Source organism: Galleria mellonella, unplaced genomic scaffold (assembly GCF_026898425.1).
Source record: "Galleria mellonella isolate WM207_F2 unplaced genomic scaffold, CSIRO_AGI_GalMel_v1 utg1053, whole genome shotgun sequence".
NCBI lineage: Eukaryota > Metazoa > Arthropoda > Insecta > Lepidoptera > Pyralidae > Galleria > Galleria mellonella.
In genome coordinates, this window is record NW_026441968.1 from 73,776 (window position 1) to 101,300 (window position 27,525).

Consider the following 27,525-nt stretch of genomic DNA (forward strand, 5'->3'; position numbering starts at 1 on the left):
ACAAATTCTCCCTCTGTTAAATTTAACAAAGTTAAAAGTTCTTTTATGTAAACAATGCTAAGTTTATTCACTGTGCAAAGAAATGACAAGTGTATTAAAGTAATAACAACATAAACTATTTATAATAAAAAATAAAATGGCATTAGATTGCACGACATTGATACTTTGGTTGAACATAACTACATGTATCTACCTAACATTATATAAATATAAAGACAGTTATGAAAAAAAAAATATAAAAAAAAATAACATAAATTTCTATTTTACATAAAGAATACTGTTTTCAACAATTATGTACCTTTTTGTTTAATTCTCGTTTTTATAATGGCAACCAGGTTGATGGAAAGTGGTAATTTTATACATCACACTCACAGGGCGTCACAGTGTATCTGTGGACATCACTGGATAAACTGTGACGCCCATGGTGCCCATCACGCGTTGCCATCCCTGTCTGCGTACTCTGTAAGTCAATTTAGTATAGGTAATTAATTGCATTACCTTTTTATTGTTTTAAAAATAAACTGTCAGTGTAAATATTCAAATTAGATAAAAAGTACCTAGGTACTATGCAAGACTAGGTATCATTTTTTTTAAATTTTGTTTAATAAACTCAAACCCGAATAAAAATAAATAAACAGTGCTTAGAAAACACTATTCTACATTTCTCCATACATTATTTACACATAAATGTTATAACAACCATTTGTCAATCTACAAAATAAACAATAAAAAATAATATCACATGATTTTTTTTTATATCACCACGCTAGCAAACAACTATACGACCTGCCCGATGGTAAGTACCACAAGGGCCATGAAAGCAGAGTAGACAAAAGCGTCTCAACTTAATAAATAATCGATAAAAAATTTAACAATAAAGAAAAAAAGATATTTTCCTGAATTGAGGTCACATGGAAAAAGAGATTTATCTCGCCTTAACTACAAATTCTCATTACTATAATTTTAAAATTTAAAAAGGGCCATACCATTTTGAAATTTGAAAGTTTTTTGAAAAAATATCTGAACTGTAAAATCACATAATTAAAGATCGTGTTCCAACAAAAAACTGCATCTTCAATTGTGACAAAACCAATTTGTTTTGATTTAAAAACTTAAACACTGAATCGATTTTGATAAAATTTCTATTCGTAAAATAAAAATAATTATAATGATTTCAGATTAAAAAAAAACATTCCAAATCGGTTTACAACTGACAGAGTTGTGAGGTAACAAACATAAAAAGTATAATCGAATTAAGAATCTCCTTTTTTTAAAGTCGGTTGGAACTTTGAAATATCCGGATAAAAGAATGAAAGTCCGATCCTATCCGGACGGGAAGTAATCCTAAGCTACATTATCTCTGATAAAAGAACACCATAGTAGCTTAACAACCCTAAAAATTACCTTCTAATTTTCCTTGGAAACCTAATTGAACCCAATTGTTCTTTGTTAAGGCGTCATTTCTTCCCCCCTATCCCCCCTATCAGGCCTTGAGCGGACGACAAGGAAGCTAAAGCAATTCTCTCGCTATTCGTCGAGGACAAGCTTCGATCCTGACTGGTTGACACAGATAGCAACCTTTCAGCGGAATTTAGTGAGCTAAGCGAGAGCCGGTTGTCCGGTAACCGGTCTGAACCGGTCGTAACCGGTGTTTGGTTGCTGCTGGTCGCTGTGATCGGCGTGGTTGAGCGGGTTAACGTTTTCGCTAGGGTCGTCGCGGTTGCCGGCGGCGACGTGCGGAGTAAAGCTGTCGGTTTCTGGTCTCGTCCGCTGCATACCTGAAACGCGATTTTTACTTTGAAATTGGCCTTTTGATATACAATTTTCAAATATCATTGGAGTAAGTGACTACCTTAAATGACTGTGCAGCAGGGAGCTAGTGGATATAGATGACTTCAAGGCTATTCCTTATAGTAATTTATGAGCATTCCGTACTGTTTTTTTTTTATGGATTATAATGGAATGGTAACCCGGCCTGCGCTATCGGCATACACTAGCGGGGGAGGTGATGGAGGTGGTGGTAGAGGTGAGGGATGATAAGTGAAGATGAAGCAGATCAGACAGCCCATCGTGACAAATTCACCAATGAATCAATCATCGATGGTTTCCAGGTGAAACCGCGAGGAGGTCGACTCGATATGGTGTATTGCTAGTAATAGGGTAGCTAATCCCCATTACTAATAATTCCTTTCCTTCCAGCATTTAGTAGTGGCCAATGAATGGATGAAATAATAAAGACAACGTGCATATTTTATCTGATTTTAAAAACAACATAGCCAGTGTCATTTCTGGCACAAAAAGCATGAGGTTTTAAAAGCATAACAGTGCATACCTCCACCACCGCATCTCAGAAGTAGCAACACATGAAGGGTACCATGGTTACTTTTGGTACTATGGTTAATTTTACTATTTCCATGGTCATTTTCCATAAACTGGGCCGTCAACTTGTTTGCCATTTCAGGTTGTACGTAAGTACTATTTCCTGATCTTCTCAAGATACTACTCGTGGTCATTTAAAAAGACACGAATGGACTTTGAGGAAAGATTCTTCAGAACCTACAGGAACTGCTTCGCACCATTCCACGTGTTAATTTGCCACAGGATCCTCAGACTACAGCAACTGTTTTCCATTGTCCTGTATGCTTGTTTGCCTTATTTGGAAGAAATATTTTAAAATTTGTTGTCACTTATCCTCTTACCGTGTGTTCCCGGCATAGAATAGGCCACCACTTCCTTTCCCGTAGGTGATGTTAGAAGCAACTAAGGGAGGACGAGAGATGAGCAGCAGCGTCCCTCTTAAAACATCTCCAAAGCCTAACTGCAGTTGACAATCCGCCTGCCATTTGTGACAATTACTGGCAAACCCCAAGGGGAAGGCTTATATTCAGCAGTGGACAGTTAAAGGCTGATATTATGATGACGATCCTCTTACCTGATGATGATTCTCCCAATCCTTGTGCTGGCAAAACGCTCCACAGTACCGCGCGGCGTTGCACCCAGAACAAGTCTCTTGCGCTTTACGACCGCAGTTCCAGCAACACTGCGAAAATGTTACCTTATTTACTTATCTTGTACATGGGATCACATCACTACCTTTCACACATTAACCCATTGGGATTTTTTGTACTTCCCCCTGCCTTACACTACTATCAAATAATGGTTATGGTAACTGATAGTTTGAGATACATGTAGCCTTCTGGGATTTAAGGGTACTCCATCGTTTTGGATTCTTTTACGTAAATACTACGTGATTTCTTCGCCAATTCAAAACCGATTTTAATATTTCTTTTTGCATTATTTGTTTGGTTCACTCTCGTATTAGTCTCATATTAATTGTCACGATTTATGATCCTATTTCTCCTTGCAAAGCATAAAACTGTCTGTTAGGAAATAAAATCTTTTGTGACGAATCCACGTTATATATTGAAATATTTTCAAGTTTCTACAAAACATCTCTCGTACTTTATCACTGAAGTCGTCGTTATTTGTGGAGCAAAATGTATTTATAAACATACGTTCTGCTGTCCCGAGGCGTTGGGACTCAGGTCCCGTCCGGGTGGCGGGCTGTGCCGCCTCTCCACCATCCTGTCCATCTTGCCCCGTTCAGCTGCCACCAACTCTAATGCCTTGGACTCGGCCGCGCCAACAGCCCTCTGTAGTTCCAGCAGCGCTTGACGTTTCACCTGTATAGAAATCGAATGATACGTTCTTTGAAGAGAAGGGATTGTTAATAATGGAGATTAGCAATATACCCTATTAAGTCAACTTCTATGTAGTTCCCCCTGGAAATCATCATGTATAACTGACCTGCTTTCATCACGTCATTGTCATCCCTCACTGATGCCCCGTCAGTGTATACAGATAGCGCGGATGGGGTTACCATTCCATTAATATCCATTAAAAAAGTAAGCATTCTAGGGTTGCCGATGTTTACTCGGTAGTCGTACAAACGGGAACCCGGGATCCAACATTAGCACCTCGAGGTACGTCGTGTGGTTTTTAGTGGGTACGAATCCCACACTCCCCAGCTGCCCTCCCTCCGGCAGATGGAACGGTCTTTCCGAAGAATTTTCACACGGAACAAAAAAAGAGTTGCCGATGTTGGACAAAAATATAGATCTTCTGCATCGATTCATATCAGAAAGATTCTGATAGATCTAGGAGAAATTTGACTGTTGCGACGGTTATCATTTTCCATGAAGTAAGCCATCAGCTAATTTGCTGTTCCAAGTGTCATAAAAAGTGTACGTGGATGATTTCCAGTAAGTGTAATTTCTGTCTAATTTCGATGAACTTTTTTGGTTTCAAGTCTTCAGTAAAGATGATGTGCCCAGAAAGTAGTTTATAAAAAGCTTCCTCCTATATTTCACCTAATAGCCAATGCCCTGGCCTTTTTGGGAACTTTCAGAAGTGGCTTTAGCTGAAAATAACGTTTAAATTAAAAAAAAAAAGGAAATTATAAACAATTTTATAACGAAGATCGAGATCCAAGACGATTGGATAGACGTCGAAAACACTACCATGAGCTGCGACAAGCGTTTGCTACCAGGCGAGCTGTATGACCGTTGTACATAAAAAATAGAGCTGGAAAGACGTCGGTCAAACCTGGTTGACAGCGTCCTCGGCTCGTCTCCTGACTTCAGCCACCCTTTCCTCGGTCTGCCTCACAGCAGTCGCCATTATCTCGCTCGCTGCACGTTTGATGTCACTGCTCTCGGTTGGTTCCACACCTACACGTTTATAAAATATAATAGTAATTAATTTATTACAGAATCTTATATATAGATACAATCATCATCATCATCATCTTCATATCAGCCTTTAACTGTCCACTGCTGAACATAAGCCTTATAGGATTTTGCCAGTAGTTGCCATACTTGGAAGGCGAATTGGCAACCGCTGTCAGGCTTTAGAGATGTTTTAAGAGGGACGCTGCTGCCCATCCCTCACTCTCCCTTAATCAGCTCTTACGACACTAAGTAGAAAGAAAGGGTGGCCTATTCCATGCTGGGACCACACGGCCATACACACTACAAAATAATAAAGCATATCATTGCCCGTCTATCTAAAACTATTTCGTAACTTCAGAGTACACGGCAGTACACTAAAGAAAACTATGTCTAACGAATGTGGAAACTTCATTGTTAATTCCTGGAGAATTTACTCTAGAGCCTAATTGACCTGACTTTCTCATTCCAAATACCAAGTCTATAGCTTGGAATCCAAGGGAATAGCAGCATACAGGTTTTTTTTATACAATTTAGAATGGCAAACAAGCTGACGATTTTTTTGATGGAAAGTGGTAACCGTCGCCTATAGATATGAGCAGTACCATGGACATGAAAAAATATACTGTTTCGCCCACGATACCCCCCATGCGTTGCCATTCCTGAGGACTCAGGTGTTATTCCTCTGTACCCAGTAAATTCACGCCATATCCCACCCTTCAAACCGAAACACAGCCATGCAAACACAACTGCTTCAAGGTTGAAACACGAATTGGACAGAGGTACCCAAGCAATCGACTTTTGTACAAAGTCTCCCTCTGGTGAAGGTTACCATTGCATGCTCATCTATTAAGTACCTACTTGGTTACCTCTTTCTAGTTTGGTTTAAACATTTTAAATCTTTGTTATTCCTGAGTAAAACAAAATATGTTACGACTTGTTTTCATTGGAGAGGAAGATCTTGCTTAGGGATCTCACAGTCTCATAGCTAATAATATAAAATATATCAGGTCAGTCTTTATACGGTACCATCCGGAAACCATTGTGTTTAATTCTTAATGAATTTGTTCCGATGGGCTAACTGAGGCTTTACCAGAGGGAGACTTTGTACAAAAGTGGATTGCTTGGATACCTCTGTCCCATTCGTGTTTCTACTGTGAATCAATTGTGTTTGCATGGCTTTCGGTTTGAAGGGTGGGATATGACGTAAATTTACAGGGTCCTCAGGAATGGCAACGCATGGGGGGTATCATGGGCGAAACAGTATACTCCGTTATGTCCATGGTACTGCTTATGTGTATAGGCGACGGTTACCACTTTCCATCAGGTGGGCCGTCAGCTTGTTCGCCATTCTAAGTTGTTTAAAAAAAAACTGATCTGACCTCATCCTCACCTATCATTCTTCCAAATCCCCCCCCCCCCCCCCCACAATGTATAAAGGATTAAAATTCCATTATCATCCCATAATTAAGAAGTAGATTATAGAAACTGAAACCCTTTTAACAAGCTATCCATCTTTTATTGAAGACTGAGTCCAGCAGTGAGACATTTGGGAGCTCATTGTCTTGTTATAATTATGATATTAATTTTAAACTATCCTTTTCTCGCTTACCTCTTTGCTGTAATATAGCCAATGCCCGTTTCGTCTTTTCCACCATGCTGAGTATACAGTTCAACATGGTGTTGATGTTTTTCCATTCGTCATCTCCCTTTAATGACCCTGCACCACCGGCTCCGAGGCTCCGCGGCTCGGCGAATGATGCGTTCATCGATGACACGTCGCGGACTGTGATGCAACCTGATGATAAAACTTTTAGAATTAAATTAGTTAAAAGATTGAGCTTTTAAATTAGATTATCCATCTGTTTGCGCACTTAGCCATAATAATGGAGCTATTGTACATGAGTGTATGGTTGGTACAACCAACCAGAAGAAGACAAAGAAAAAATATGTAGGTGAGGATGAAAAACCAGGTCAGTTTTTTTTTATGATAGGTGAAAATGGCATGGTAACATCGCCCGCGCTATCGGTATACACTGGCGGAGTACCAGTGAGAGATGGTAGGTGAGAATGAAAAGGCTGGTCAGTTAGCCCATCGCGACGAATTCAACGATAAATTAGTCACGATAGTTTCCAGGGGGAACCGCGTGGAGGACGACCTGATATGGTACATTGAGAGCAACGGGGACTAACCTTCCCATTACTAACAATCCCTTCCCCCCAACCAGGGCAGTTAGCCATTCGTGATGGATTGAGCACGATGGTTTCCAGAGTGAACTGCGAGATCAGGGTCGCAGGGTGTATTGCTAGCAATGGGGCTATTAATCCCCATTACTAACAATCTCTTCTTCTCCTCGATCTTAGGGTTAAGACGTTATGGAGTTTCCTTACCATCTCTTCTTTCAAAGCCACTTTCTCCCTGCGCGCCGTGGTATCCTTGATAGGGGTGACCATACTCGAAAAGACTGGCATTACTTGGCAAAGGGTACAGGAATGGAGAAGGGTTCATGAACAAGCTGGAGGGGGGAGGACGTTTCGGCTGCGGAGGATAGTCATCATGGTGTACCCCATTGGTCTGGGCTGCATCGTAGAACCTGAAACAAAGAGAATAAATATAGAGATCATTGTTTTTTTTTAATTTTTTTTTATACAACTTAGAATGGCAAACAAGCTGACGGCCCACCTGATGGAAAGTGGTAACTGTCGCCTATACACATGAGCAGTACCATGGACATTATAGAATACCATGTGAAGCTCATGGTATATGCATTGTTATTCCCGAAGACTAAGGTGTTAGTTGCTAATTTTATTTTTAATTTTTAAAATAGCTCTATAATGTTGAAACCATATCCCTTTTAACCGGAATAAAGTCAACCAGATCTTTCATGGCAGAAACATGAATAAAATTCGTTTATATATGTAATTTTAGTATGTATGTATATCAATAATTACTAGTACCGCATTCGAGTATTCTGACACTTCCCTATGGTTGACTGGGAGAGAATGCTTTTAGCATTAAGTCCGCCATGTACACATATTTGTACTAATGAATAAATAAATAAATAAAACAGAGGGGAAAGGATTGTCAGTAATGCGATCTATCAGTCCCATTGCTAGCAATATACCCTGTCAGGTTGACCTCCATGTGGTAGCCCTGGAAACCGTCGTGCTGATTTCCAGGTGTATTCATCACGATAATGTAACTTACTTTCTTTTTTCATCCTCACCTATCATCTCTCACTAGTACCCCAGCAGTTAATGCAGTCCAGGTTACCATTTCATTAAAACAAAACTCGAATAAAACAGCAGTATCCGCGCAAATAAATTTTAATACAGTCAGTATATATATGTATATATATATATATATATATATATATATATATATATATATATATATATATATATATATATATATATATATATATATATATATATATATATATATATATATATTTATTTAGGTCTATTATACTTACATAATAATATATCAGGGGAAATATATATAAATATAGTTTGTTTATGTGTTATTGAATGCCTTTAGGCTATCTATTATATTTACCAAATGTGTTTTGAATGAATTAGTACTGTTTTCCTTCTTGATTATGAGCTGATGAAAGTATGGTTCCGTAATGTTTAACAGTTGGCACGCTAGTTGGTGATTTAAGGCCTTAAGTTTACATACAAATCTTTTTATTCATTAAAATAATCATAACATTCAGTAAAAAATCAAGAAGTCACGTGATCTGCCTACGAAAAAAATATCTTTCTTATATAGCGCTCTAATAGTAATACATATATATTTTAACATTCAACAATAAAATTACGTATAAATCTAAACCAATCTTTTCCAAGCAACCATTCAAAACTTTCATACAAATAAAATCAATACGAACAAAAGTTGTGGGCGTGCCGAACTCGTTCTAAACAATACGATTAAACATAACTTCGGAGCTACAAAAGGAGAGAAGACAATGCAAAACTTTCAACTAATTATAGGCAAGGGGCTTAATAAACACACGCACACGTTACAAGTCACGAGAGTTTGGCGATTTGAGCATTGATAGATGGGTATAGGCGTTTTTAAGAGGTGACCGGGTGGTCTGTGATCATACGAATTATCTGGTGCCTAATTCGATGCGAGCAAAGTCATTAACTTTGTACTCTATGTACCTTTTTTGTCCCCCTGGAAAATAACCTTAAAAACGCCAAAGCTAGACTTTATGTCTGCAACTAGTCATGGAAGTTGGGGGGAAAGGGATTGTTAGTAATGGAGACTGAGAATCCTATTGCTAGCATTATACCCAACCAGGTCAACCTTCTCGCGGTTCTCCCTGGAAACTATCATAGTTAATTTCTGAAGACTTCATCATGATGGGCTAACTGGCCTGTTTTCATTCTCATCTATCACACTTCACTGGTGCTCCGCCAGCGTTAGCGCAGGCAGAGTTACCATACCATTTTCACCTATCAAAAAAAAAAACTAGCCATAGCATCGCAAAGATAGATACTACACGAGTCGAATCGAACATAAAAAGTAATATATTTATAATAAAACGAAGCTTATCACTTGCACCACACCGGAGCGCAGATCAATTGCATTGTTTGTTCTATCGCCTGCAATCGAGCTTCTGTAATCTATTGATTAAAATGCTTTTACTAAACTTTTAAACATTAATAGGGAATATATTTGCGATCAACTTTTAAATCTATGCTTTGGTTGAATCATTTTGTTTATAAATTAATTCAATAATTTGAAATAATAATATTTTTACTAACTGTAATCTGTGTATCAAGATAAAGGGTATTGTAGTGTTTAAGTGTGATTGAGTAACAAACATCCTAACATCTTTACAAACGTTAATTTTTTATTATAGGTAATATTGGTAGACTTCTGTATTTAAAAATAATTTATTACCTACATTTAAATATGCGCTAATAATATTAATAATAGATGGTAATTAAGAATATTTATTATATTCAAATTAAACACGATTTATCAAAGTTCTAAAGTGTAGTTTCGAACACAACACGTGTTGGCCAGGCGGCTGTAAGCGTTTGTAAACGCCTGAATGTTTGCGTGGAGCAATTAGTTGACGATTTAACTTTACGTTGCTAATTGCTAGTACTCGAGCGGCAGGGGCTTGCGTGTTTTCTTGTGATGTGATTGATAACATGTATTACTGCAATCCACAACTCCCCTCGTGTACCGTTATTTTGCTACTTTAAGGAAACATATTAATTTGAAACAAAAGTAGCCTTATCCTATTTTATACTAAATACTTCCTTTCCCGTGGGTGTCGTAAGAGAGGACTAAGGGAGAGCGAGGGATGGGCAGCAGCGTCCCTCTTAAAACATCTACAAAGTCTAACTGCGGTTGCCAATCCGCCTTCCAAGCATGCTAAAACCCCCTTAGAAGTAGGCTATGTTCAGCAGTGGACAGTTAAAAGCTGATATGATGATGACAATAATGCGAAATTATCTGACGCTTTTTAATAAAATAAAATATTTATTTGGTTTAAACAGACATTTTATATAATAAAGGCCATGTAACAGAACTTTTGGTATTTATTTAATTGCCTTAAAATTGAAGGCATCCAAATTTAATGTATTACATATATATATAAATATATATATATATATATATATATATATATATATATATATATATATATATATATATATATATATATTAAATAAATGAGAACACAATGATGACAATCTTATATTCAATAATAGTAGTACGTAATAATCAAGTGATATTAGAAAGATAATGTGTTTTTAATCTTTTCATGAAGGAATCGAATAAAAATGTATATTTGATAGCGTAATTAATTATAAATTTGGCCATATCTCAAGTATTTTTCCTGGTTGCAGCAACTACTACGGTTGTTGGGTGCCGCCTGTGTGAGCTATTAACAGTAACGCCTGCCGGCGGCCGGCCATAACGAACTTCTGATCGTGGTAATTGCTAACAGCGAACGCCAGGCGCTAGATCGTTACCGCCAAATTGCTCGACTGTAAAACTTCAATTATTTTCCGTGATATTCGAGAACCGATCACGTCAAACTAAAATTTGTTGGAAATTAGAATCGTATTAGTTATCAACAATAATATAATATATTATATAGAAGTACTAACAAACGGAAAACTATCTACTAAATTATATATTTAATAAGATTTAAGGATAAAATTAATAAAATTCATTGCGATACAATCTATAAATGATTTAGACAAATTCTCTCTATAAAAAAAGTATTTATTTTCAGAAAATATCGAAAAAATTAATTTTGTTGATTAAAAACTACTTAAAAACTTGTAAAGCAAATTTTTTGTTGTAAGTAGATTTATTTGCAACTTTAGGGTGTAGCCTACTTAATGATTACCCGTGACTTCGCTTGCGTAACCGTGATAAAATATAGCCTTTCATGTTAAATACGTGTATATCAAATTTCATAAAGATTGGTTTAACCAGAACAAACTTGTTTTTAAATTTCTAATATTAGTAGAAATTGATGTTTTAGTTTGCTAGCAGAGCTAAATGCTCTTGTTAATTATGCAATAATATTCTTACTTTTTTTTAGTACATTTGTTCCGTTATGGAACAGGCTAAGGTCGGAGGCCATGCTGCCTAGTTCTTCTTAACTTCTTACTGTGTCAATGTGTTAATTTATGTCAATAAAAATTTAGATTTTTAAAGAAATAAATATGAGTAAATACAAAATTTTCAATCATAGATTTATGTATAACGTTTACTATAATTACCGCTTTAATTCGTAGCCACTTTTTAAATAATCAGTCAAAAAAAATTGAAAATAAAAATTGAAAATTTTTTAATTATTTTTAAAAAATTACACATGATTGCGACGTTGCAACGCTTCCGTTAGCTAAAGTTAAGAACGTTCTTAAATCAATTAGAAATGTCAAATATTGTTCGAATGCTTTTAAATGTTGACAGATTCCGACTTTGCCACAGTTTCTATCTCACTCTTAGATGTATGTCGCTATCTAAGGTCGTTATTTAGATTATTAAATACCTATATAAATGTGTAATGTATAATAAAGGAAACATAATAAGAAAAGTAAAAAAATATCTGATTCTATATAAAGTACTGAACGTGCAAAATTGAAATTAAAATTATAACAAATACGTTAAATGTTATACGGCCGTATAACCCTACCAAATTCAGATACAAGTTGCTTGCATACTTTTTACATAAACTGTGTCGAATATATAATCTAGTAATGTAAAATTTGTCATTGACAAATAATTGACATATCAAACATTTTCTATACACTAGCCTGCTATGAATTGAGAAAAATAGCAACTTATGGTGTATCTTTCATCCTCTTTTTACTAATTATATTTGCATAAGAAGAAAAGAGGCAACTATATGATTTACAATTTTTATTTTATTAGTCTTCCTATGTAATTCCTTGTTCTTAGGACAGTACGCTCCCTTGACTCATGCAGTACGGTTATTTTTTTTTAGCGCATGGTAACCCAACCTGCGCTAACGGTATTCGCTGGCGGGGCACCAGTGAGGGCTGATAGGTGAGAATAAAAGAGCAGGTCAGTTAGTCCATCGTGAAGAATATACTAAGAACTAAGCACGACCGTTTTCAGGGGGCACCACGGGAAGGTCGACCTGATAGGGTACATTGTTGGTAATGGGACTGATAGTCCGCATTACTAACATCCCCCCCCCCCGGTATGGTTATTAAATAATATTATAAACATCATTGATATTTTAAGTAGTAGCCTGCCAAAGATATTGTAAACGGCTCACAAATATCTAGAGTCGGGTTAAATACATTTATTGTAACTTTGTATGTTAGCACACTAGGTTTATAACATTGATTTGACTTTTGCTTTCATAATGTTATAATTATTTTAATGAATAAATAAAAATAAAATAAATTTCCCATGAAACCTGATCGACAATAGATTTGTTAAAATGGCACGGCCTAAAGCTAGGCTAAAACACATTGCCCCGCGTCTAATGGATGAGGGTAGAATGAAAAGCGGACGCGGCCGCAGCCGCCGTGCCAAATGGTGGTAGTCATAAAGTACAAAACAGGCTGCGGAAATATTGACCGGCCGCTGGTTGACGTCCAACACTGATGTTCATAGGGTTTTACATGGCTACCGACTACAGAATAGTGAGGTTCACACTTCTGTTTTTCTTTTTTAATTTAATATGAGTGATTTCTTCATTTGCTCATCATCATCATCATTCCAGCCATTGTCAGTCTGCTGGACATAAGCTTCCCCCGTAGACTGCCATAAAGAACGCTCCTGAGCCACCTGCATCCACTGACTCCTTGCAATGCATTTCAGGTCGTCACTCCATCTAGTGTGGGTACACTGCGTTTACCCGTACGCGGTCGCCACTCAAGAACCTTTCTTCCCCATCGGTTGTCGTTTCTTCGAGCTATGTGACTAGCCCATTGCCACTTCAGCTTGCTTGTCCTTCGGGTTATGTCGGTTATTTTGTTTCTTTTGTGGATATCGTTTCGGATTTTATCACGCAAATATATCTTAATATGCTCATTCCAATGAAATAAAAGGAAAATAAACATAAACAAGTATTTATTAAGATTTATTTTTTATTTAATTTGCTCGGCTTCTTTTCTTAGTCGTGCTATTTATTATGTAAATTTCTAAAGGTAAATTTTTTAATTCATCCATTACAAATAAATAAACATTCAAATCTTTCCACTAATATATATAGAAATGTAGATACATTTTTTATACAACTTAGAATGGCAATCAAGCTGACGGCCCACCTGATGGAAAGTGGTAACCGTCGCCTATAGACATGAGCAGTACCATGCACATAACAGAGTATACTGTTTCGCTCATGATACCTCCCATGCGTTGCCATTCCTGAGGACTCAGGTATTATTCCTCTCTACCCTGTAAATTCACTGCTATATCCCACCCTTCAAACCGAAACACAGCCATGCAAATACAATTACTTCACGGTAGAAACACGAATGGGACAGAATTGCAAAAGCAATCAACTTTTGTAAAAAGTCTCCCTCTGGTACATAATTAAAAACTTATATCTAGGCTGTATGGGCCACGCTCTTTGCCTGTAAAATTTGAACGAATTTTAAATCAACAACAAACAGACGTCTTTGCCATCGCGTCGACAGTGCATCCTTCCATTTACCATATGCAAATCTGTTTGGGTCCATCATAAATCGCCAATTACCGAACACAATCATAACCCGTCGAAACCATCAAAGGATGACCGCAAAAAACTTTCCGTCTACCCGCAGCGTGCGAGTGACAGCTAGTGGGTGGGCGCGGTACGCAGGACGCGGGACGCGCCTACAGGGCTGTCACCCACTGTCGTCATATCGCATATCTGTAGGTTTTTTTTTATACAACTTAGAATGGCAAACAAGCTGACGGCCCACCTGATGGAAAGTGGTAACCGTATATGGCAGTGATTTTACAGGGTACAGAGGAATAACACCTGAGTCCTCAGGAATGGCAACGCATGGGGGGTATCATGGGCGAAACAGTATACTCTGTTATGTCCACGGTACTGCTCATGTCTATAGGCGACGGTTACCACTTTCAATCAGGTGGGCCGCCAGCTTGTTTGCCATTCTAAGTTGCAAGCACTTTTTTTTGATGGGTGAAAATGGTATGGTTACCCCGCCCGCGCTAACGGGATACGCTAGCGGAGCACAAGTGAAGGGTGATAGATGAGAATGAAAACAGGCCAGTTAGCCCATCATGACGAATTCATCAGGAATTAACCATGATAGTTTCTAGGGAGAACCGCGAGGAGGTCGACCTGGTTGGGTATATTGCTAGCAAAATGGGATTCTCAGTCTCAATTACTAACAATCCCTTTCCCCCCTAAGTTGCAAGCACTGTCACGGGTACATAGTCACAATTACAAACGGCATGATTTTATTTTTCATCGCGGTGCCAACCCTAGTCCTATACGGGCGGGTGTTGTGGGAGGGGGTTGTTAGGGCAGGGGGGGAGCGGTACAAATTACCTGTCCATAGCACTCACCTGTTAGAGACTACGATTATTGATAGTTCGGATTCGGATTTGATGATTGCCTAATGATTTTTGAAGGACGTTTTGGTGTTCCCTTATAGAAAGAAATGTTATAAAAGTAAAAATAATTATATAAATCATCATCATCAGCCTCCTCTTGGAGGTTATGCCAACAGTTGCCACGCTTGGCAGGCGGATTGGCAACCACAGTTTTTTTGATTAATGAATGATAATGGAATGGTAATCCCACCCGCGCTATCGGTATACACCGGCGGAGCAGTTTTTAGAGGTAACCACACGGAGGTCGACCTGATAGAGTGTATTGCTAGTAATGGGGCTATTTGACCCCGTTACTAACAATCCGTTTTCCCGCCATACAATGCTGTTCCAGAGAATTTTTTTCCCGTCTACGCTTATATTGTGGAATAAGCTCTCTGCCAATGTTTTCCCTAAAGATTAACAGTATGGGGCTCTTCAAAAAGGATGTATTAAAATATATTAAGATTTCTTCAGGTTTGGCAATGCGCATGTGACATCCCTGGTATTGCAGGTGTCTACAGTGACCCTTTACCATTAGACGTGCAGTATGCTTTTTTGCCACTAGAACTAAACTATTGTACCGATTTTGATGGAATTTCTATGGCACCAATCTGTAAGTGGAACCTTTTAGATAAAAAAAAAAGAATTTTCCAAATCGGTTTAGAACTGACGGAGTTATGAAGTAACAAACATATAAAAATACGATCGAGTTGAGCATCTTCTTCTGTTTAAAGTCGGTTGAAAAGATAAAGTGGTAAACAAGCCCACCTAGTGATGGTAACCATCACGTGTAGACATAGATATCTAGTGTATCAAGAACTAATGCCTAAATCCCACCCTTCAACTAGAAACCCAGTCATGTAAACACAACTGCTTTAAGGCAGAAATACGAGTCAAAGACTTACGGATCACTGGCCCTCCGCTTCACCCCTGGTTCTACAGCCGTTCCTGGCTGCTGAGGCGCGAAGATGTCGCTGCTATCGCCACCTGTCTCCAGGATGAGGTGCTCGTGTGATCTGATGTACTGCAGGGGAGTCTGTTGGAAGTAGAATGTCATATTATCTTTGAGTTTGTTGTAACGATTGGACTAAATGGCAGTCTTGCATGTGATCACTTTGAAGTTTATTTTAATGGATGATAATGGAATGGTGACTCCGCTTGCGCTATTGGTATATATTGGTGGAATTACAGTGAGGGATAATAGATTGGGTTGAAATCAAGTTCGTTGACCTATCGGGACGTTACTAGAAGCCAAATTAATTAATTAGTTGTTACCTAATTAGATTGTGCCGTAAAGCCCTGAGAATTATTGGACATATTTGACTTTGGAGGAAGCCAAATACTAAGAAATAGTACAGTGTCAATCAGACTACCTTTACGGGCTGGAGGATGGAAAAATTCAACGGCACCCAATGGCGTGAGGAGTCAAAGGTTGGGCACCAGCAAAAATTTTAAGTTAGGCTGGTCCCAAAACTAGGTGTTGATGAAGTTTTGAACATACCAACCTGTTTCGCTCTGCGTGCCCGAGCGTGCAAGTCTCTCTGTGCAAGAGGTAACAACGCCCGAAGGAAACCCGGCACTGATGCGCGGAGAGGGTAGTTGGTGCACTCCTGGACTCCAGACTGGAACTCTTCAATATTCAGTGTCCCGGACTGTTGGGATCAATAAATTAATATTTGTGTATTTATTCGTAGGTTTTTTTATGGGTGATAATGAAATGGTAACCCCACCCGCGCTATCGGTATACACCGGCGGGGCACCAGTGAAGGATGATAGATGAGAATGAAGCAGGTCAGTTAGTCCATCGTGACGAATTCAACAAGAATTGTTCACGATGGTTTCCAGGGGGAACCACGTAGAGGTCGACCTAATAAGGCATATTGCTAGCAATGGGGCTGTCAAACTCCATTGCTAACAATCCCTTCCCCCCTTATTCGTAAGTTACATGGTGCATTTTCGTGTAGTTCCCTTTTACCTTTCCCATGGGTGTGGTAGAATGCGACTAAGAGAACTTTATGGTTTAGGAATGGGTAGCAGCATCCCTCTTAAAACATTACCAAAGCGTAAAGGCGGTTGCCAATCCATCTGCCAAGTGTGGCAGGTGGGTAGTATCTGTCAACTCTGTACAGATATATAAGACATGACTGAAGGCTCACAACGGAAAGAGAAGGAGAGGGAAAAGTAGAAATAGAAGGAATGACTTTCTTTTTGTCGTACATTATCTGGCATATAGCGAAACGTTATCAGGGGGAGACTTTGTACTAAAATCGTTTACTTGGGCACCTCTGTCGAACTCATGTTTCTACCGTGAAGAAAAATTGTGTTTGCATGGCTGTATTTTGGTTTGAAGAGTGGGATATGGCGTGAATTTACAGGGTACAGAGGAATAAAATCTGAGTTCTAAGAAATAGCAACGCTTGGGGGGTATCATGAGCGAAACAGTATACTCTGTAATGTCCATGGTACTGCTCCTATCTATAGGCGACGGTTGCCACTGTCCATCTGGTGGACCGTCAGCGTGTTTGCCATTCTAAGTTGCATAAAAAAAAGTAGTGACAAACGCTACAACTTTGTGATAGGGTAAAAATCCTGAAAACTATATTGGATTTGGAGAAAAAATGCTTGACGTTTGGGTAAAAATCTAAATTTACACATGGCAATCCTGTTTCATAATATCGGATAATAAAATATACTCACAACAAGATTGTATATGAGTTGACGCACCCTCTCGCCCGTGTCCACTCCCACGTCTGCAGCGAACTGCTGCAGCGCTGACAGAAAGCGCCGCAGCCGCTGCAGCGCCGGCGCCGACCGGGAGCCTTCCGCTAGCGGCGGGGATAGCGACTCCGTTGATGATAACGTGGCTGGGTGTGACATCAAAAAGGGTATATTAAGTTTCCGTCTAGTGTTACAAGCGTCCATAGACTACAGTGACCTTTTACCATCAGACGGGCTGTATGCTTATTTGTTACTTTTGCGATATAAAAAAAATCATTATGGTATCATCAGCATAATGGTATTAGTATAAATAATATTAATAGTAAAATGATTTTGAACATAAATAAATTTAAAAGGGCAATTGTTGATTTTCTTGCAGTTATTTCTCGACAAATAACAAACATTTCAAACTCAGCAGTAAAATCATAAATATAACAATTAAAAAGAAAATAATAAACAAGTTTAATTGAATTATGACTATTTCTATTCTATTCTAGTCATTTGTGTAAATTTTATTTACCATTCTATGGTAAAACCAAACTTAAAAGCGTGGCAACTATTGGCAACCCCCCCCCCCCCCCTTAATCTATGGAGCAGGCATAATATTGAACAGATGGCAAATTGCTGATATGACAATGATGACAAAAAAATCTTTATCTTCATCTTTATTTTATTTTATTACATCTGCTATACGGTTGACACACAAGTGGGACAGAGGTACCCAGTTTTGTCCCTCTATCTAAATAATAATAATATAAATGTATCTTTATTCTGGAGTTCACTCCAGATATCTACAGTATGAGATACATGCTCCATAGTTAGAAAATTTTTAAATAGTCCAATTTCTAACATTCCTACTGAATAAAATAAAATATGAGAACAAGTGATTTTGTAACAATCCCGTCCTCGCTTCTATAAAACCAGCTATAAGCTGAGAAATAATACATAATAATATCTTATAATGTCTTTATATTATTATTTAAAGAAATAAATCGCCGGCTCTCGTCATGGAATGTAGTGCACTTGCAAATTGTATATCACTTTTTAAGGATTTTTCTTGTCATTAATTTGTTGGTACACTGGATTCTTGTTCTGTTTTTTTTTTCTTTTATTCATGTTTTTATACTTGTTTATTTTAGTTTTTGAATTTTTTTTTTTATTTTTTTCATATATATATATATATATATATATATATATATATATATATATATATATATATATATATATATATATATTTGATAATGAAACGGTGCCCCGTGTAGGTGCAAACTGAAAATCAGCGCTGAACGAACATCAGTCCAGCAAAAGCTGAGTTTGTACCTATCGCCAGGCGCATACGATTAATGGACAATATATTGATTAATTAATATATGTACATTATACATTTTCTGAGATGTTGTTCCAGACAGTTGGAAATTGCCCAAAATTCTCATCTCCCCTCTTAAGGAGAGGAGAGAAACCGGCAGGGCCCCAGGGAGAGTACAATGCGGGCAGAATCTAAGAGCACCGCTTTCTGCATCTTTCCCGGGAGTGAGCCGCCTCGGAATCCCAACCGTCTGAGATGTTGTTCCAGACTGGTTGGGATAAGACCGTTCACCGACATAACGATTGGGATGATTTCGGTAGATGTCACCCCCCACATTTCGGTCACCTCGTGAGCCAGGTCGAGATATTTTCTCTTCTTCTCGGTTTCGGCTTTCACGAGGTTCTCGTCATGCGGTATGGTGACATCCACCAAAAACACCCTCGAAAGTGCCCGGTCCATCACCACGATATCAGGTTTGTTCGCAAGAACAGTCCTGTCCGTGATGATGGATCGGTCCCAGTAGAGCCTGACGCTGTCGCTTTCGAGGACCGGCTGTGGCTCGTACTTATAGTACGGCAACCTCTCATTCGCGAGGCCGTACTTCAGAGCTAGCTCTTGATGGAGTATTTTGGCTACCTGGTTGTGCCTGTGCAAGTACTCTGTGTTGGCAAGAGCTGAACAACCCGAAAGCACATGTCTGAGTGACTCTCCAGGATGGCGACATGCTCGACAGATGTCCTCAGTGCCATCCTTCAGAATGTGCTTTCGGTAATTGTTCGTCTTAACCACCTGATCCTGTATTGCACAGACAAAACCCTCGGTCTCTCCGAAGAGATCACCGAACTGTAGCCAGTGCACGGAGGTCTTCGTGTTTACGTACGGCCCGTGAAGGGCTTTGAAGAACCTTCCGTGCAACTCCTTCTCTTTCCATACGGCCTCCCGCTGAGAGGTACCCAAAACTTCGGGTTTTCGCCAGTCCTCTTTAGCCAGAGAAAGAGGGGTGAATCCTTTGTCACATTCTATGACCTCTCTATGCAAACCCTCGTCTCTTTTCTCCAGAAAATATGTCCTGAGGCTGTCAATCTCGCGGTTGTGCATGGTCTTAACGCTTAACAAGCCTCGACCACCAGCTTTCCGCGGGATATACAGCCTCATGACTGACGATTTCGGGTGATGCATTCTATGGAGGGTCATAGTTGTGCGGACTTTACGATCCAGGGCTTCGAGTTCGGTTTGAGACCATCTGAGCACGCCAAAAGTGTAAAGGAGTACGGGTATGACCCAGCCGTTATAAGCTCGGATTTTATTGGCGCCCGACAAAGAACTTTTCAGTACTCTTGTAAGGCGCGCAAAAAATTCCTCGCGGACTGACTGTTTCATATTCGTCTCCTTCACACCGATGTTTTGTGACATGCCCAGATACCGGTATGTTTCAGCCTCGGAGAGGGTTTTAATATTAGAGGGATCTGTGGCGATCCCTTCAGTTTGAGTGACCCGTCCCCTCTGCACATGGAGGACCGCGCACTTGTCTATTCCGAGCGCCATCCTAATAGAGCTGCTATAATCGTTTACGATATTTAGCAGCTCCGTCAGGCGTTCGACGCTCGGAGCTAGCAGTTTCAAGTCATCCATGTACAGAAGGTGAGACACTCGTGTACCTCCTCTCCGATACTGAAATCCAGTCCCCGAATTCTCCAGTAAAGTACTGAGTGGATTCAGGGACAGGCAAAACCAAAGTGGACTCAAACAATCGCCCTGGAATATTCCCCTCTTTATCTCTATCCGGTCAGCGGTATCCGTCAATCGCTCGTCCTGGATAGTCAGGATCGTCGTCCACTGCCTCATGCATGCCTCCAAGAACACTCGAACTGTACCGTCGATCTTGTACAGCTCGAGTATCCTCCGGAGCCATGAATGGGGCACGGAATCGAACGCCTTTTTATAATCTATCCAGGCGGCGGAGAAATTCCGACGGTTCCGCTTGACCACGTGCCCAGCGACAGCATCAATGAGGAGCAGCTTCTTCGATCCGCGGCTACCGCCCCTGCATCCGTTCTGAGCGCTAGATAGGATCTTATTCTCGTACACATGGCGAGAGATCTTAGCGCTCAGAACGGATGTTAACGTCTTATATATTGTCGTAAGACAAGTGATGGGGCGATATTTAGATGGATCCGCGGTATCGTCCGTCTTAGGAGCTAAATGAGTGATCCCGGTTGTAAGGAAGTTCGGGAGCGCCCTGTTTTCGAGGGCACTCTGGAATTGCACGGCTAAGGTCGCATGGCTGGCCGAGAACGCCTTTAACCAGTAGTGCTGCAATCCGTCGATCCCCGGACTTTTCCAGTTCGGAGCCCGACGGATCGCGGCAACCACGTCTTCCTCCGTAATGGCAATGGCGTTCATCGGCGTTATTCGAGCACATGCTTCCTCAACATCGTGCATCCATGCGCCCTCCTCATGTTCCACAGGTTCAGACCACAGCTGTCTCCAGAAGGCGACGAAATTGGCTGTTTCGGGTCTTTGTCCTGTGGGCTGTAGTTTTGGGCGCTCCAAGTTCCTATAAAACTTCCGTTGATCACTCATAAAGAGGCGATTCTGTTGATACCTCTCAACCCTCTCAGAGTACCGTCGGAGTCGCTTCCCCCATGCAGCGATCTTCTGCTTCAGTTCATCTATGCGCTCTGTAAGTTTGTGCCCGAAGTCCGGCTGGAACAGACGTACACCTGTCCCAGCAAAGGCCTCTTTTACGGAGCGCATAATTCTCGGGCGTGTGTTGCCCTCCCTGAAGCAGAGCAGTCTACCAATGAGGACTCTGGCCTGGGCGATCCGTCGTTCAATCCTTCTTTTCCAGGCTGGTTTCATATTATCCCTTTGGATATTACGTCCAGCCCGGGGCATTTTTGCGCCGGTATATCGGCATACTGCCAACGCAGCGCCAAACAGGATTGAACTCGTCTCTCCCAGGTCACCGCTGCCCTCAAGGTACTGAGGCAGCAGTCCATTTGTGGCCTCAATGGCATCCCGCGTCGCCACATTTGGATATATCCGGGGAAGCTTCGGTCTCTCTTCGAGGGGAGTTCTTCGGATCTCTAGAATCGCCTCCTCTAGTATGCTCCTCATATGCTCTATATCCTGGGAAGTTGTTCCGTCCGCATCCGCTTCTGAAAGCGTTTCGGCAACCACCTCTACGCTAGGTAGCACGTCTGAGATGGGTTGCTCTACGGTCGCGGAGTTTGCTTCTGGAACAACTTCACTTCGCAATCGTTCGAGTTCGGTCGCGCTAAACATACCAGAGCGCTGTATGTACCGAACTCTGTCGGCTAGGTTCTGTTCCGAGACGGTTAGATCCGGTAAAAGACGCAGAAACTCGCGGTGCATTACTGCCCGGTATCCTGTTCTGCCTGTTTCTGTCCCTGTAGCCCTGAAGAACGCACGCATGAGGTCCTCATTCATGGCTCTTGTCCACCTCATGCGACGTGTACCACCAGTGGCGGGCACCGATTGCTGGGCCTGTGACGGCCCTGCCGGCGCCAAGCCAGCTGATGTCGATGACGAGGGGTCGGACCGGCCAGGTGGTGGGGCCGGTCGGCTGGCTCGCATTCTGCCGCGCCTACCGCCAGTTGTAGACGCGCCCCGGCGACCCCCGGGCAGCGACCCTATACTCTCTCCGTTATTATTATTCGCCATCTTTATTTTTGCCATTGCCCCTTTAGCCGCGTAGGTTTAATATATACGCGTGACCGCCTTCCACGTGAGCTAGATGGTGAGCTCGGACGCGGGGTTGGACTTTGGAAGGCAAAAAATTATTATTATTATTATTATTATTTATGTATCTAAAACCGAGGAATAACTACATGGGAAAGATAAAAGAAACACTAGGTGTCATGTCGTATAGGGAGGTCAAGGATATGGCCTGGGATAGAGCTGGCTGGAGGCAGATGCATGAATTAGTTGCACCGACAAGAGGAAACTCTTAAATGAAAAGAAAAGAAGATCTAAATGCCAATTTTGTCACCTGTAGTTCCATTGTTCTGCGGACTGGGCGGACCAGGTGTGGGGGAAGACCTCGCCTCCTCCTGTTCTGGTGATCTTCGCTCTTTGCCCGTTGTAGAAGCTGTAACAAAATACAATGTTTTAATTGGTATTTATCTATTTATACCTGTAATAAAACTTCGAATGGCAAAAACTAGTATTTTTTTATACAACTTAGAATGGCAAACAAGCTGACAGCCCATCTGATGGTAATAGGTTACCATAGCCTATGAACGCCTGCAATACCTGAAGCATTACACGCGCGTTGTCGACCTTGAAGAACCGTGTATTGAAGGACCCCATGCTGTAGTCTCTTGGAGAAAACTCGACTCAGGAGTTCATTCCATAACCTGAGCGTTCGTTCGAGCATTTTTATTTATTTAACTTAGTACCGCCTAACAGTCGATTCTTGGGGGGAAAGGGATTGTTAGCAATGGAGTTTGACAGCCCCATTGCTAACAATATGCCCTATTAGGTCGACCTCCACGTGGTTCCCCCTGGAAACCATCGTGAACAATTCTTGTTGAATTCGTCACGATGGGTTAACTGACCTACTTCATCCTCACCTATATCATTCAATTATCATCCATTAAAAAAAACAGCCGATTCTTTATTTTTTTTATTTTTTTAATACTTATTCTATTATTCGGGACACCGGGTCAGATAGTAAGATAAAAAAGAAGAAAGTTAATGAGTCAACAATTGCATTATGTCAAAAAATAAAAACTATAAAACACGCCGTGCCACGCCACTCAATTGTTTCGCCTTCCCGGTACCTCTCCACTAACACTTGAACTTTATTGTATGGTATTAAAGTTGTAATTGGCTTTTAAGTATTATTACAAATCGTTTATATAAAAAAGTGTCGTTTTTAGACTTTTCAGGCATTTTTTTTTAATTTTTCTCTCCGCAAGAACCATCCTCGTATTTCAAGGAATATTCTAAAAAAAGAATTAGCGAATTCGGTTCAGCTGTTCTCGAGATTTGCGCTTAGCAACACATTCAGCGAAAAATCATTCTTTTTGTAGCTGTCAATAATGTCTTTTATATATAAAATTTAAAATATTTAAATTAAATCAAAATACAGGTAGTGACACTAACAAATTATTTTTAACTATCCGCTAATCTTATGGCCCCTCAAAGTATGAGGCCTGTGTAAACGAAGCCGACCGGCGGCTCCGTGCCGGCGCATAACCGACGCCCGTTACCACAGATCGAACGAACACGAATCGAACGACAACTTAGATATTACACTTTGCTAGTTTATTGTCTATGTTATTAAATTAATTAGATATCCGCTTCGATTTCGCACGAGTAAATTTTTTGACGGGTGGAAATGGTATGGTAACCCCGCCTGCGCTAACGCGATACGCTGGCGGAGCACCAGTGAAGGGTGATAGATGAGAACGAAAACAGGCCAGTTAGCCCATCATGATGAATTCATCAGGAAATAACCATGATAGTTTCCAGGGAGAACCGCGAGGAGGTCAATCTGGTTGGGTATATTGCTAGCAATGGGATTCTCAGTTTCCATTAGTAACAATCCCTTTCCCCCCCACTATATTAGTACTATTACTTGTACATAATATTAATAATTCTTTAATAAAGGCAACCAGGGCCCACAATAATAATATATTATTTCCAGGTATATACCAATAGTTTACAGTCATTGCGATCTTTATTATAATTTACTTTTAATTAAATACAATTTTTACATTATTATAATAATGTAAAAAAAAAACCTTTTTCCCCCTGATTTCGCACGGGTAGATAAGTAAAAAAAAAAAATATGAAAAAGTACAGATTATTTATTTATTTATTTATACTTTACTGTTAATTGTACACAAAAAAAATACAAACATATAATTTATTTTGAATAAAGATGTACAACAGGCGCGCTTAACTCTGTAAGAGTTCTCTACCAGCAAACCCTGAGTGGAAAGGAGCGTATAACTTAGCTGATATATTTTTTATACAACTTAGAATGGCAAACAAGCTGACGGCCCACCTGATGGGAAGTGGTAACCGTCGCCTATAGACATGAGCAGTACCATGGACGTAACAGAGTATACTGTTTCGCCCATGATACCCCCCATGCGTTGCCGTTCCTGAGAACTAAGGTGTTATTTCTCTTTACCCAGTAAATTCACGCCATATCCTGTCCTTCAAACCCTTTATTTATTTACTCTTCATTGCACCACTTCAAAAATAATACAAAACAGTATATATATGGAGGGGGGAAAGGGATTGTTAGCAATGGAGTTTGACAGCCCCATTGCTAGCAATATTACAGTGTGTTCCGTGGATCCACGGTGCTGTTCACGTCTATAGGCTACTTTTTTTTAATGGATGAAAATGGAATGGTAACCCCGCCCGCGCTATCGGTATACACCGACGGGGCACCAGTGGAAGATGATAGGTGAGAATGAATGCAGGTCAGTTGGCCCACCATGATGAATTCGACAAGAATTAACCAGGACGGTTTCCAGTGGAGGTCGACCTGAGAGGGGATATTGCTAGCAATGGGCCTATTTAACCTCATTATGGGTACTGTTATCATTTTCCATCAGGTGAACCGTCAGCTTGATTGTCATTCTAAGTATCATATAAAAAGGCGGGAATATCCAGGCACCGGGTGACCTCGTCCGTTTTGACGCGTAACAATATAAACATGATTATCTATGCGTTAGCACGCAACTCATAGCGCGGTTTGCACAGGCTCCGATAGTCTATGGTTTGGGGCCACGAAGTGAGCGGCCGACTGCTTTATTTTTTTTTGATGGATGAAAATGGTATGGTAACCCCACCTGCGCTAACGGGATACGCTGGCGGAGTGAAGGGTGATAGATGACAATGACAACAGGCCAGTTAGCCCATCATGATGAATTCGTCAGGAATTAACCATGATAGTTTCCAGGGAGAACCGCGTAGAGGTCGCCCTGGTTGGGTATATTGCTAGCAATGGGATTCTCAGTCTCCATTACTAACAATCCCTTTCCCCCGACTGCTTTATTGGCTACTAGCGGTGCGTCCCGACTTCGCACGGGTGGACATTTTTACAACATTTTATAAAGTGGTTATTGTGACATAACGATAATAGTTGGACATATAGTATTGCAAAGTATTTTGTAGTTATTGATATTTTCTTCAATATTGTAAAACATACTTTTGTTCTATCACCAATAGTTTCCGCAGCGCACGCGACGAAAGATATTTTATAGCATTTTTTTACACCTTACAGTTACATTACTAAAGTTTTAGTAAGGATCCCTAGTCTCTTCTAGCAATAAATATAGCCTATGTTCCTCAGGGTGAATGTAGCTTTCTAATGGTGAAAGAAATTTTGAAATCGACAAAGCAGTTTTTGAGTTTATTCATTACAAAACATACATACATACAAAAATACAAATCTTTCCTCTTTATAATATTAGTGTAGAAGAGTTAATAGCTTTTTCGTTGTTATTAAATCACCAACAGGCAACAAACAAACGCACTTTCATTTTTATAATATAAGTAAGGCCACAATAACATTAAACAATATCCAATAATGATAGAGTCGGAAGCAAACTATAACATGGTACATATTAGAGAAAGCAAAACGCTAAATACTCTGCCAGTGACAGAATAAATAAAAGTTCGGCGAGCTAGTGGTGTGCCGAGTGCGGTCCCGTGCCAGGAACACGCACCCTCTGCACTCTAGTGATGTACTAACACTGTTATCGATAACATCTATTAGACAATATATTTTTCTCAAACATGCTTGGAAATGTGAGTATTATTTTGACAATCTTCTTCGAGATAAATCAAAATTGCCGTACTGGCCAAATACATGCGGGCAGCGGCCGGCAAAAGTTGTATGAAAATCCATATCTGTCGTGTGTTGCGGCCAGATAAATTACTATGTAAACTAATATCTGTCCTGTAATTTAAAAATGGAATGACCTTTTACTTCAAAACATGGCTACCAAAAAGGCAACTAATAAAAGGTTTTATTTGAATTTCTAACTGGCTAGCAATTAGAAAGCGGTTTATTAAAAAAAAAACAAGGAACATTATGGCGCGTAAAAAATTATTATTGTTCGTTATTCGTCATTGAACTTAAAAAGTAAAATTGTGTTTTTGATTTTCGCGCATTGTTTGAGAAAAGTACTATACAAGCCTTGGCCATAACTAGGCATTGATGGACTCACGTATGTGTGCCTCGGCTACGCCTCGGCCCACATTTGCACGTTCGTCCATCAATGCCTCAGTTGCTGGCCGCTGCAGTAATGTACTATTTCTATCTTTGCGATTTTATTTGATATAAAGTTGCAAGGATCGAAAAAATTTGGAAAAAATCCTCAAAATTGTATCGGTGTTTAGTAAGTAATATCAGTTATGATGATGGTATGATGTTTTTAATCCGTTTATTAGAGGGCTAAGAACGTTGCTATTTATCTGCGAATGCTGTCACTATTTATTGCCTATAGGCGACGGTTACCACTTTCTATCAGGTGGGCCGTCAGCTTGTTTGCCACTCTCAAGTTGTATAAAAAAAAAAAATATTATAAAGTAAAAAAAAGACATAAATGATGATGATTCGGTTTCTCTTTTTTTTAACGGGTGAAAATGGAATGGTAGCCTTGATTGCGCTGGCGAGCAGGCGGGGTACCAGTGAGTGATGATAGGTGAAAATG

At 40.0% G+C, this 27,525-nt stretch overlaps 1 protein-coding gene across 1 annotated transcript in view; it reads right to left on the reverse strand.

The window, feature by feature from the left end:
• The window catches only part of LOC113519953 (protein CBFA2T1), a 90,016-nt gene continuing 62,491 nt past the window's right edge, over nucleotides 1–27,525 (reverse strand). Inside the window, exons 3-12 of the mRNA XM_052903286.1 lie at nucleotides 22,833–22,931; nucleotides 17,491–17,657; nucleotides 16,299–16,445; nucleotides 15,699–15,829; nucleotides 7,119–7,321; nucleotides 6,340–6,525; nucleotides 4,606–4,730; nucleotides 3,516–3,683; nucleotides 2,933–3,040; nucleotides 1–1,778 (exon numbers count right to left, since the gene is read on the reverse strand). Coding sequence (XP_052759246.1) covers nucleotides 1,458–1,778; nucleotides 2,933–3,040; nucleotides 3,516–3,683; nucleotides 4,606–4,730; nucleotides 6,340–6,525; nucleotides 7,119–7,321; nucleotides 15,699–15,829; nucleotides 16,299–16,445; nucleotides 17,491–17,657; nucleotides 22,833–22,931 — 1,655 coding nt within the window. The 3' untranslated portion in view covers nucleotides 1–1,457. The remainder of the gene's footprint in view (nucleotides 1,779–2,932; nucleotides 3,041–3,515; nucleotides 3,684–4,605; nucleotides 4,731–6,339; nucleotides 6,526–7,118; nucleotides 7,322–15,698; nucleotides 15,830–16,298; nucleotides 16,446–17,490; nucleotides 17,658–22,832; nucleotides 22,932–27,525) is intronic.